This window comes from Haliaeetus leucocephalus, unplaced genomic scaffold (genome assembly GCF_000737465.1).
Source record: "Haliaeetus leucocephalus isolate CR32 unplaced genomic scaffold, Haliaeetus_leucocephalus-4.0 Scaffold984, whole genome shotgun sequence".
Lineage (NCBI taxonomy): Eukaryota > Metazoa > Chordata > Aves > Accipitriformes > Accipitridae > Haliaeetus > Haliaeetus leucocephalus.
This window is the reverse complement of record NW_010973420.1, coordinates 2,261,594-2,273,347: the sequence shown is the minus strand read 5'-3', so window position 1 is coordinate 2,273,347 and position 11,754 is coordinate 2,261,594. Positions and strand designations below refer to the sequence as shown.

The 11,754-nt window shown below is 42.5% G+C and overlaps 2 protein-coding genes across 2 annotated transcripts in view; one reads left to right on the top strand and one right to left on the bottom strand.

Moving 5' to 3' along the window:
- Window positions 1-1,084, bottom strand: part of LOC104842249 (proline-rich receptor-like protein kinase PERK9) — a 1,861-nt gene extending 777 nt beyond the window's left edge. The window contains exon 1 of the mRNA XM_010584473.1: window positions 1,019-1,084. Within this exon, the coding sequence (XP_010582775.1) occupies window positions 1,019-1,084 (66 nt within the window). The remainder of the gene's footprint in view (window positions 1-1,018) is intronic.
- Window positions 1-8,562, top strand: part of CNBP (CCHC-type zinc finger, nucleic acid binding protein) — a 9,461-nt gene extending 899 nt beyond the window's left edge. Inside the window, exons 2-5 of the mRNA XM_010584427.1 lie at window positions 5,744-5,863; window positions 6,152-6,244; window positions 6,433-6,631; window positions 7,570-8,562. Coding sequence (XP_010582729.1) covers window positions 5,761-5,863; window positions 6,152-6,244; window positions 6,433-6,631; window positions 7,570-7,687 — 513 coding nt within the window. The 5' untranslated portion in view covers window positions 5,744-5,760 and the 3' untranslated portion in view covers window positions 7,688-8,562. The remainder of the gene's footprint in view (window positions 1-5,743; window positions 5,864-6,151; window positions 6,245-6,432; window positions 6,632-7,569) is intronic.
- The last annotated feature ends 3,192 nt before the right edge of the window (window positions 8,563-11,754 follow it).

The following is an 11,754-nucleotide window of genomic DNA, read 5'->3' as shown; positions in this document are numbered from 1 at the left end:
TGTGCCAAACTGCTCTGCCCTGACTGAGTGGGGAGGCTGGCGGGGCCGTGGCCCGGGCGCACCACGTGGCTCCCCACGTGTGAGGCTCTGCCGGAGACAAGAGGGTCGAGGTGTTGCAACTATTGGTCTCCGACCACAGGCATGGATGGTGGCCTGCTCCAAATCCAACTGTGACCTATAAATGGATAGGAAAAATAGCCTGTGACATCTACAGATCACGGACTAGTGGAGCAGCCTTTTATTTAAGTTCCAGCCAGGCGGAGTTCTCGAGTAACTGCTGTTACTCATTTTGTATCCAGAATTGTCATAAGGAATTATTAGACTTAATAGTGGGGTTTATTTTCTTTTCAGCACTTAGTAAGATCCTATTGCCAGGCAGCGCTAGGGTTGCCTAGTCCATGTTTTCTTCCTCAATGCAAAGTTGCCTAGAGAAGGAATCCTGCATCTGTCTTCAAAGCGAAGAGGTTAAATGAGTTCACTGGGGCTGTGCAACAACCTTGTGAGCCACAGCCTTAACCTACCACTTTTTTGAACTGACTTTGTTAACGTCTGGACTGAATTTTATGTTAAAAAGTTTGCATGTTGCTGATGTTGTTTACTTCTCCAAGTTTAAAACTTTGCACAGATAGCAAGAAAAAACAAAAGGAGAGGGCGGTAGAATGTGCATGTTTGGTGGGTAATCAATAGTTTTCCCCACTCTGTATCAACTAGTATGGATGGGCAGAAAGTGCTACAGAGTCACCTTTTTGATGAACTTTTGCTCTCCTTCTGATCTGTGTCAACAAAGCTATTCAAGAATTACTGGTCTAATCAAAGTCACCATGTCTTTTTGACCTGGCTTCTGGCCCCTCAGTAGGGGCCAAGTTATTGAGTTTTAGTTAATGTTCAGCGTTCTTGGATCAGCTTGGCCGTGGAATGTATTGAGGGGATCCAAATGGAGTGTAGGGCTTGGTTTTCCACTTGTGTGGGTTTTCTTGACGTTTCAAACTACTTCCTTTCAGAATTGGGCTATCGTTACCTGGTGGTCAGGATACTTAATTCTGTATCTTTTTTTAGTGAGGACAAAAGCCGGAGACGGGAGCATCACTAACTCTTTGTAGCATGTTTTCAAGTTACAGATGTGGAAATTCAACCAGCTGAATACCGAGTAGCTTTGGTGACACTCACGTGTGGTCTGTGTTCAAGAATTCTCAAAACGTGCTCCTGGGGAAATAGAAACTCCTCGGGGGTAGCATTTCTCTTTAATATTTTGATTTCTCTTTTTAAACTAAATGCTAGCACTTGTTAGCAGTCCTTTCTTCCTTTCCAGCTCTTTATCTTAGAGGAAACAAAGCTATGCTTCCTGTTACATAGGGGTTTTGCCATGTTCAGGCTGGCTCTGGGCTGGCTTCTCAAATGTGGATGTGGTATTATAGGTTGGTCACCGACAACCTGGAAGGAAACTGCTGATTTCTCAGTGTTCGCCTCTTTGATATAGCTGACTTGCCAAAGAGCTCTTAAGTGTGCTGGCTTTAGCAGTGGTTTTTATCTAGTCTGTCCTTTGATTGAAGGAGTGAAGTCCTATTAATATTGAGTGGAAGTGATACTTGTAGATCAAAAAAAGCACCTGGTAAGTATAAAGAATATAAAAGCCCCTGTTATATTGGGCTGTTGAACTCTAAGGAACTGCTAGTATGCAGAAAAATAGTGAGTAATCTTAGAGGTGAAGTTCAGCTTCCTTTCTATGGTGAGGAGCTGAAGTTAGTTTTACTTTGTTTGTTAAAACAGACTTCTTCCTCGGAAGGCATCTAGGCTAAAACCTGTAAAATAAGGAGCATTACAGTGGAGCTTAGTGGTAGTTCTTTGTATTATCAGGTCTAGATGCTTGTGCGTGAAGACTGGAAATTAGTAGCACCTCTCCCGTTTTAAAAGTTTTGAATGTGTATTAACTGTAAAGTCACAGAATGGCATGATCTTCTACTTTGAAGTTTGATTCAAGAAACTTCAAAGTTCTTCCTATCACTAGAAGAACCACAAAGAAACTTTGTCACTTTGAAGTTTGGTGCTAAAGTTGCACTCAGACTTCAAATCTGACCCAGGAAACTGCTGTGGTGGCACCTCTCACTTGGATCTTTGAGCTGTTCTCAGCCTATGAGCTAGCAGTAGGATGGTCATACAGAGTAAAGTCTAAAATTAATTCTTAATAGTGTTTTGCTGAATAGCTGCAAGGTGATTTATTTCAGCTTCAAACTACAGTTCTGGAGCTCTCTAGAAGGAGTTCAGGTAGATGGTGTGCCTTCTCTCTTTAGTAGAAAGCTAATGTTTGAGGCAACTAGACTTGTGTTTCCTCAGAAGTTTTGGAATCTAGTCTGAGGCAGTGGCTTAGTATATCTTGCAGAATTTTGACCTGGCTTGGAAATGCTAGGTGAGGCCATAGTTCTAATTTGTTTTCCATTATTACTTTTTGTGTCTCAGTGAGGCAGAAATCTAGTTCAGGGATGTAAAGGGCATAGCCGGGGAGGGGGGGAGCAGTGGTAGGTGGACAAGCTTTGTGTAACCCATTTGAGCTGTGGAAAACACTGATAGATGTGACTGAGTGCAAACTTTTCAAGCAAACTTAAACAAGTAGGCTTCTTGCAGAAGGCTTACTTTAAGGTGGCCTTGATAGATAAAAGAAACTGCTGGTAACGCCTGCGATGACAAAATGAAGTAGTACTGACTAAGAGGAGAATTTGAACTTGGGTGGTTTTTACTGTAGTCATTTTTTTTCTCTTAGAAGTAACTGAAAAATGTAATGGTGTCCAAACTGTTTGGAGGCTATCCATTTAAGGACTTGTCTTCTGAACCAGCCTTTTCTGGATACTGCTCCTGAAAGGTTGCGGATGGCTTTATCTGAAAACTAAGTCCTTATATTGGTTTTTAAAACAGTCTACACTGGTGGGCAGTTCTGTCCTGTGTAAGGCTTTTTAGAATGTGGGGCAAGTAAAACTCGTGTCAGCTGCATCCACCTACTAATAGCTGGTGAACTTGTATTCAGTTTCAGATTCTTTACAGGAAGAAAGCAGAAGTTAAATATTAAAATACTGGTAAAGAGAAATTCCAGGCAAACTGTTTGGTACTTTCATATACTTAAGGTATCTGAAGATGGAGCAGTGTGCTTTGTAGTCATGCTTCTATGGCAGCTGTATCCTTCAAATATCTCTGAGTTGAGGGGGGGAAGGGGCCTCTGAAGTTACAGGGTTTTAAATGAATTTCTCGAATAGTCTTGAAGGATGGTTGTACAGAGACTGTTGTTTGACTTTAATTTTCTTACTCAGTTTGCATAATCTTACTTTGCCAATTTGCTATATACCAGACGAAAAGAAACTTCAGGTTTTCCTCTTGAAGGAGCAGTTAAAAAGGAAGCAACTTCTAATCAGCTGTAAAACTTCTCTTTTCAGATTCCTTTGGGGCAGTGAGTAGTGAGCTTTTGTCCCATCATGCAGATCCTGACCCTGACTGGCAGACTGACAGACTAGATACAGGCTGACAGATTAATCTTAGTACAAAAACTTTTCCACTGTGTATCTAAAGCAGGTCTAGCTCACCTATTAAACATTTGTCTTTTACCACATGTTAACCTAACTGGTTATATTAGGTTCTTCATATGGGTAACTGCTGGCAATATTCAATCCTGTCACTTTGTGCTGTAATCTCAAGTTTGTGGCTTGAAATGAAAGTCTAGTAATTTTTAGTATCTGTAAAGACATATCGCAATTCTGTTACAGCTGTTGGCATACTATTTTGCTCTTTTTAACAGGTCTTACATTGTTGTTCTATAATTTTTTACATGTGATTAGAAGAGTTGGAAGTTGAGTGAAGAATATATCTTGGTATATAATTCAGAGACCCCATCTTGTCCCTCTTGAAATTAAAAGCAGCATCAACTATTGTGCCTGAACCCAGCTCCTGCAGTTGGCTTTGCTTGTGTTTTTCCTGTTCTGTAGAGTCAACATGGTTGCTATGAAAACAGACATAAACAATAGCACAGTGAGTGCCAGCTGCTGCCACCATAGTAGACAGCTCTTCACCCTTGGGTGTCCTAATAAAGACTGGGATGAAGCACAGAAGACTGGGTTATGTGTAAAATCCAAGTATACCTCCTAAGTGCTCAGACAACCAGTTGTTTTATTCTTTTTAACATATGTTTAAGATCTTATTGCATCTTACCGTTGCAGAACTTCATTTTAAGGGCAAATACCATCATCTAGTTCAGCGGGAAGGTAGATGTGGGATTACAGAAGTAGCATACTAAAGTTTATCTCTCTTGTACTTTGAATTCCCAGGCTTCTACTGTGGTTGGAAGGATGGATAAGCACTTCTATACTGATGATGATTGGAGAGAGAGGAACTGTTTTGAGGGAGGAGTGGCTAAAAAGCCACAGTGAACTTGTTCAACATTGGAGTAATTTAAAAATAACTCTAAATAAAAATTCATGTTTAGATATTTAGCTCTTAAATGGAGAGTGTATATCAGGATGCTAATTCTGGTTCCTTCTTGTGGTCCTGTGTTCTTACTGCTTCTGTAGTGGCTTTCTTGAAGATGCAACTCATGACCATTCCTGGTAATCTGGAATGCTGGGTGGTTTGGAGGGGAAGAAAGCATTCTGTAACATAAATAAATTGTAGGGTTACAGGAGGATTATCTTGAGGGATCAGGTAAACTGACCAAACATACCAGATAATGATTCTACTTCTGTTGGATTAAGAACAGTGAACTAGGAGAGAGCATATGACGTATTTAAACTCAAGCTTTGTTTTGATGAAGTCTCCTTGACATGCGTGTTTTTAAATAAGTGTACTTTAAGCTTGTCTTCAAGCACCCTTTAAAAAAAGACTCCAATTTAAATGTTTAACTTCCTTGTTCTTTTCTAGTTCTAGAAGTCTTGCGTAACTGTTTTACAGCTTAGGGGAGTTAGGTACTGTGACTGCAGTCTGTTTAACCCACCCCGTCCTAATCACTGCTTCAGTGGCCTGTTACAGGCTGACTTTCTGCTCAACGAAATGCATACCTCCATTCCCCAATATGGGCAAAAGAAGTGGTTTATACTGTCTCGGACAGGCATGCCTATCTGATGTTTCCCTAGCATTCTAAGGATATTTTCCAAGTTAGCCTTCTAGATATCTGGCAAGTGTCTGGTGTCTTTTAGGGAAGTCGGATGTCTTAAACATTTTCTTTCATGTAAACCTGGGAGTGAAGCATGCATCCTGAGCTATAGGTTAATATATTGAAGTTTGTCATTCTTGTTTCTCAGAGTTTAACTGCTGTTTAGGTCATGAAAGAACTGAAGTCTTCAAAAGTTAAGCTAACGTGCTCTTTAAGGCTTTAGGTTTAATACTGCCTATTCTTAAAATTAGCTTCTAGAAAGAAGCTTGAGTAGTCAATAAATGTAGTAGCTGCCAGCCAGACACTTCAGGAGAAAGTGTAGCAACTACCAGGAAGAAATAATTTGTAGAGATAAGTAGCTGGCTTTTGAGTATAACTCTGAGGAATAAGGAAGAAGGTGTGTTACTGAAGGAGAGAACAACAGTAAGGCTTTTATCTGCTACAGTTGTTTTAATTGCGATGATCGGATATTGTACAAGAAAGTATTGAGTTAGCCAGAAGTCCTGCTTGGTTTTCGTTGCCTTTGCCGGGAGGGTGGGAAACCTCTAAATCTCTTATTTTAATGTAGCCTTTGGTTGGGGTAGGGGAAGGTGTTCTAAAAATGTCTGTCTTCCTCAGGCAGGTAATCTGCAGTCATGAGCAGCAACGAGTGCTTCAAGTGTGGACGTACCGGCCACTGGGCTCGGGAGTGCCCTACTGGAATTGGCCGTGGTCGTGGGATGAGAAGCCGTGGCAGAGGTGATTGATCACTGTGGTTTACACTTTATTTGTATAGTAAGATCTCTAGCTTGACTGTTCTGTATAATGTGTGAAACTGGCTTTGTTAGTCTGAATGAAGTGAAGAATTTAGGACACAAATTAGTAATCAATTTCACTGGTTCTTGCCTCTGCATAAGAATTTTGCCAGGGGCATCTGAGAGTGAAGTTAACTTGTGAATTGAGCTGGCAGTGTCCTTGATTAGCTGTTGGAGAATATTCTGAACTTAATCCTGAAGCCTTTTTTCTCCTGTTACCCATTTCAAGCAGGCTTCCAGTTCATGTCTTCATCTCTTCCGGACATCTGTTACCGCTGTGGTGAGTCTGGCCATCTTGCCAAGGACTGTGATCTTCAGGAGGATGGTAAGTATCACTAAATATTCTATCTCTTCAATCATATGAACAGGGATCTGTGGTTGAAGAGAAGGATGCAGTACACTGATCATAATTCACTGGAAACACGCTGTACATGTCCTTCATTAGAAGCATGCTATGTCTCACTCTACCAAGGTTTTATAGTCTTGTTTGGTGTGTTTTTCTTATTGTGGAAGCCTGCTATAACTGCGGTAGAGGTGGCCATATTGCGAAGGACTGCAAGGAGCCGAAGAGGGAGAGAGAGCAGTGCTGCTACAACTGTGGCAAACCTGGCCATCTGGCTCGTGACTGTGACCATGCAGATGAGCAGAAGTGCTATTCTTGTGGAGAGTTTGGACACATTCAAAAAGACTGCACCAAAGTGAAATGCTATAGGTAAGAACTGACAAGAGGCAACTGCAAAATGTAGCTTAAGCGATAGATGCATTCTGTATTTAATTTTGGTTAGGAAATGCAGCTGAAACTTTGACCAGGTAGTTTTTCTTAAACACTTACCTACTGTTGTGCAAAACTGAGACTTAAACACCTGTTAGCAAAGTCAAGTAATAGATTCAGTGATGCGCATCTCTAGGTGGTCAGAACAATGCAGATGTTAAATCACTTAAGCTGTACAGGAGAAAGGGCTGTATCTTTTTGCAGAAGGTGATGCGAAGTACTTGACTGTAGCACAAACTTAAATTAGAGTTGGGTACCCCGTGTCTTAAGCTGGAACTGACAAACTCCAGCTGTACAAATGGGTTGACTGGCACATCCAGCAGGAATTTGCTTAAGATGCCTTGGTTATAGGAACTGCAACGTACAGGGGATGTTAGATCAGTTTTAAACACCAGCTTCAAAATGTTGTCTAGTTTTTGAATGCAGGCCTATACCAGAAACAGCATGTTCCTGAGCAGTATTCTTCACCCCCACCAAGATTCCCTCCTGTGGAGGAAGGAGAGGGAAAACACGGTGCACTTGAGTTAAAACTAACTACTTTCAAAACAAGGTTAAACTGTAGACGGACGCATTGGAGCAGGCAAAACCTGACAGTAAAAAAAAAAAAACCCCAAACATACCACTTCTCTATTTGATGTGTGGTGGTTTTGGCATATACAGTGATTAATGTGAGTTGATCATTTGGAGGACAGTTCCTGGCTCTGGTGAAGACAGAAAATTGCCTCATGTCAAAGAACTCTGGAACATTGAAGCAGAAGTCTTGGATGTGGAACTCATTGTTGCATGAAATTTAAGTAGATCATGTACTTGACAGAATAGGATTGCTTTTCTGAGTAACTGTTCTGGATGCTTCTGATAAAATCATTTGCTTTTTCCAGGTGTGGTGAAACTGGCCATGTAGCCATCAACTGCAGCAAGACCAGTGAAGTCAACTGCTATCGCTGCGGCGAGTCAGGGCACCTTGCACGGGAATGCACAATTGAAGCTACAGCCTAATTATTTTCCTTTGTCGCCCCTCCTTTTTCTGATTGATGGTTGTATTATTTTTCTCTGAATCCTCTTCACTGGCCAAAGGTTGGCAGATAGAGGCTACTCCCAGGCCAGTGAGCTTTACTTGCCGTGTAAAAGGAGGAAAGGGGTGGAAAAATCAACTTTCTGCATTTAACTACAAAAATGTTTATGTTTAGTTTGGTAGAGGTGTTATGTATAATGCTTTGTTAAAGAACCCCCTTTCCGTGCCACTGGTGAATAGGGATTGATGAGTGGGAAGAGTTGAGTCAGACCAGCAAACCCTCTCTGGGTTACATGGAAGTGATCCTATGCAGGAGGAAAGAAATTCTGGAAGTGTCTAAACTTCCTCATAACTTTAATTTTATTACAATGGCCTTGGATTGTCTGACCTCAGTAGCTGTTAACACCAAGTAATATCTGTATCGGGCCCTACCTAGAGCATATAGCTGAGTGGGAGTAAACAAACAAGATGCACATGCCTGTTAATGGCCATGAGAGAGAGAGAGAGAGAAATCAGGAATAAACTTAAAAGTAACAATAATTCAGTCAATGAATGTTCATGTTGGAGATATAGAACGTAAGGGGAAGCTTTTGAATAAATATTTCAAAGTAAATCTGAAACCCAGACATCCGTGCTCATAGCATATACAATTTGGAGCTATTCAGGAGTTGCAAATAAATGCATTTTCACAGAAATCAAGATGTTATTTTTGTATACTATATCACTTAGACAACTGAGTTTCATTTGCTTGTAATCAGTTTTTAAAGTAAGATGGTAAAAGCAATTGAAGTCCTAGAACATAGAAAATGTAATTTTAAACTATCAATAAAGCTGGAGGAGGAAGGGGAGTTTGGCTAAAGTTCCTTTTGTTTATTTTTGGTTTTCATGTACACAGTGCAAAATAACATATTAAAAAGGGGTATGTGGAGGTGTAAAAAGTTTAGTTTGGACTTTTCTTTTGTACTGTCTTAAGTTTCCATGCGGTAGCATCAAACTGTAAATACATGAAGTATGCAGTCCTTCCAGACCGTTGTGTAACTGCATATGTTCATGTGAATGGAGTGTGTGGTCTCAGTGGGTTTGTTTCATTTATGCTGATGCAGTTAAAGCTTTTCTTTAAAAATCACTGAAGGAGGCACAAAAGTTGTTGAAGGTACAGCAAGTTCCAAATCCGGAGTAGTTTAAAGGTCTGTTAGCAGTACTTCAGCCTTCATAGATGTCGTTACCCTAAGAACTATCACATAAAAAAACCATCTAGTATGACAGGCGCTTCCTATTCCCTTACATTGTTCTGCTGATTGACTAAGGGTTAGTAAACAGTTAGGAAGTTACACAGATGAAAAGGGAGCTGCCTGAGAGTGTGTCTTGAGCACATCTGCTCTGTAAGCGAATAAAGTCATCTTGATGTGCAAGAAAAGCAAGGGCAGGTGTTCTTGACTGATCAGTGCTTCACCTATGGTGCAAGTGTCGAAGGTGTGCCTTGAACACCTGGTGTCGAAGGCAGCCGAGGGCAGCTTCCGCTGGTGTGCCTCCTGAGCTTGGGGCTGTGCAGGAGCTTGAACGGATCAGATGGAATCTGTCTGTTTATGATGAGGGGTAGTGTACTCAGCTTGTGTTTGCATCTTCACACACAAATGAAAGGCTTTCCTTACTTTGAAGTCCCAAAGTGTTTTTTCATAGGCTACGTACGCTACAGCAGTGAAAAAAATTACCTGTGATGTTGGGATGGTTTGTGGATCTCTTCAGAGAGAAGTACCAGACTGGTAATCTGCAGCTATGCTGGAGTAAAACAGAATTGGCACTATGCCTTGTCTTCTAGATCTGTGTTATAATTAACCAGTTAAGTATCACGTTAACGTTTGCAGTTATTTTGGAAGCAAGGCTGTTAAGTGTGACACAGTCATGCAATAATGCCCCTGAAGGTTGTGGTCTTCAGAAACAACTTAAGCCTGTGGCTTTCAGCAGACTATAGCAAATAGGCGAGGCTTACAGAAGAGCGGTCAGAACTCCTCAGTTGGTGAACTAGAAGATCCCAATGAGGGGTCTTCCCTGGCACTGCTTGAAACTGTAAAAGCAGGCATATCGCCTGATACAATCTTCCTGTTGTTTCAGGAAATCTGATACCTAAAATACGTGCGTCCAAGAAAATTGTGACTGTCGTAGCTGCTGTGTCATGTCGGCTGAAGTCTGATCAGGTTACTGCTGTTTTGCAGTGGGCTGCCATAGCAATTTAGAGTTCCATAACATTTAATGAAATAAAGATTTATAAAGAACTAAAGTGTTCAGCCTCGGTTTGATGTTCAAAGCCTGTGCAAAAATGTTGAGCTGTAGTTCAGGGAGAAAAAGGAAGATTCTTGGTAAGAATACAAAGTACAAGGTGACTGGAGCCCAGATCGGTTGGCTGGCAGCAGTCAACCTGAGCAGGTTTTAGAAAGGCTGAGTTGGTCCTGCTGTGAAGATGGAAGGAAGCAGGCTGCCGGAAGAAGTCTCTTTATTTGAAGCACTTAAAAGAGGGAATGTTCTTGTACTGCTTTGCGTAAGCAGGAAAAAATCCTGAGTATTTGCTACTGCCTGGTCAGTGTGACATACAGATGTAGAAGGCAGGTTCTAACAGAGTGTAAAACCAAAATGAGATGGTGACTGTTGTTATAGTTGGTTGTGATTCTTTGGCAGGATGCCTCTTGGCCAACCTACTTGCTGAAGAACAAAGCCTTTCAGCTCCGGTGGAACTGAGGGGTGAGGAAGAGGTTCTTGCCTGAGTTGGGGCGTTTGGGTTTTTTTTTTTTAAATAGCTGCTGTGGGAGCACAAATGTATTTTTGAGTCTTAAACACAGTTGCCAAAACCCTCATAAAATCCACACTTGAGATGAGTGGGTTGTCTTGGGGTAGTAGAGATGGCCTAATTGTACCATATTCTTGTTCAGCCTTGTGGTAGGCAAGTATAAATTAACAGAATCTTTACATATAGTTATCTTAGTTAAACAGTAATAAAGCTTGAAGCTCTGTGATTACAAAGAGCTGAAAGTCTTTGGGACTTAACCTGTAGCTAAAAAAATGCTGCATCAAGGACCTGCAGTGCTGGTGACAGCCATAGTCTTACTTTTCCATTCCTGTAGGGCCTGGGAATTAAGCTTGGTTATGGAGATCCTGCAGCTACTGCTTCCTAGTGCTCCTCTGGTGCCTCGCTGTTATCGCTGAATAATTTTTGTGAGTCTGAAAAGTAGTATTGTTCTCTGAGAAATTAGGTTTTTTACAAAAAAACCAGGATTTGAAAGCTGAGAAATAGAAACCAGGATGTAACTTCAAAAAGGAGACTACGACTCCCGCGGAGGTCTCCCTTCCCCGACATCTTTCCGTAGGGAACAGCTCGGGATAGCGATGCTGCTGCTGCTGCTGTTGCTGCAAGCATCAGTTGTGTCGCAGTGAACGAGCCGAATGAGCACGCACTCATTTCAGAAATTGTGGGGACTTGGAAAAATCAGACCAAACGCTTCATCTGTGCCACGTTAATCTCTTCCACTAAGGCCGAAGCGTCTCCTCAGTCGTTCGAAGAAGGCCAAGCCCGTGACGAACTCCGGCGTAGCGGTCGTCGCCCCTCTGGTGGGCCACAGGGAGCGGGAAGGCGAAGATAAACGTGGGATCGATTCTTTTCGGCAAAGGGCCGGGCTAGCGTCTTCTGGAAAGGCAAATCTTATTTTCCTAAAGTTGTCGGGAGTCACTGCCCCCGTCCTCGTCCTCCCGGTGCGGTTTCCAGGCCAGCTGCCGAGGGGCAGTGGGGTTGCAGCGCTGTCGCGGCGACGGCCGAGGTACAGGCGCCGTTGCTCCGTGGGCAACAGCCGAAGCCCCCCGGGCTGTAATTACGGAGTTATTTTTTTACAAATCGTGCTTTGTGGAAAGCCTACGGAGGGCAACGAGGGCCCGGCCCGCCGCTCCCGCCTGCCGGACGCCCTGCGCATGCGCGGTGTGTGTGGGGCTGTGCGCGCGTGGCCGCCTCCTTCCCGGCGGCGCGCCGGGCGGATGGCGCATGCGCGGTGGGGCGAGGCGGGGAGCG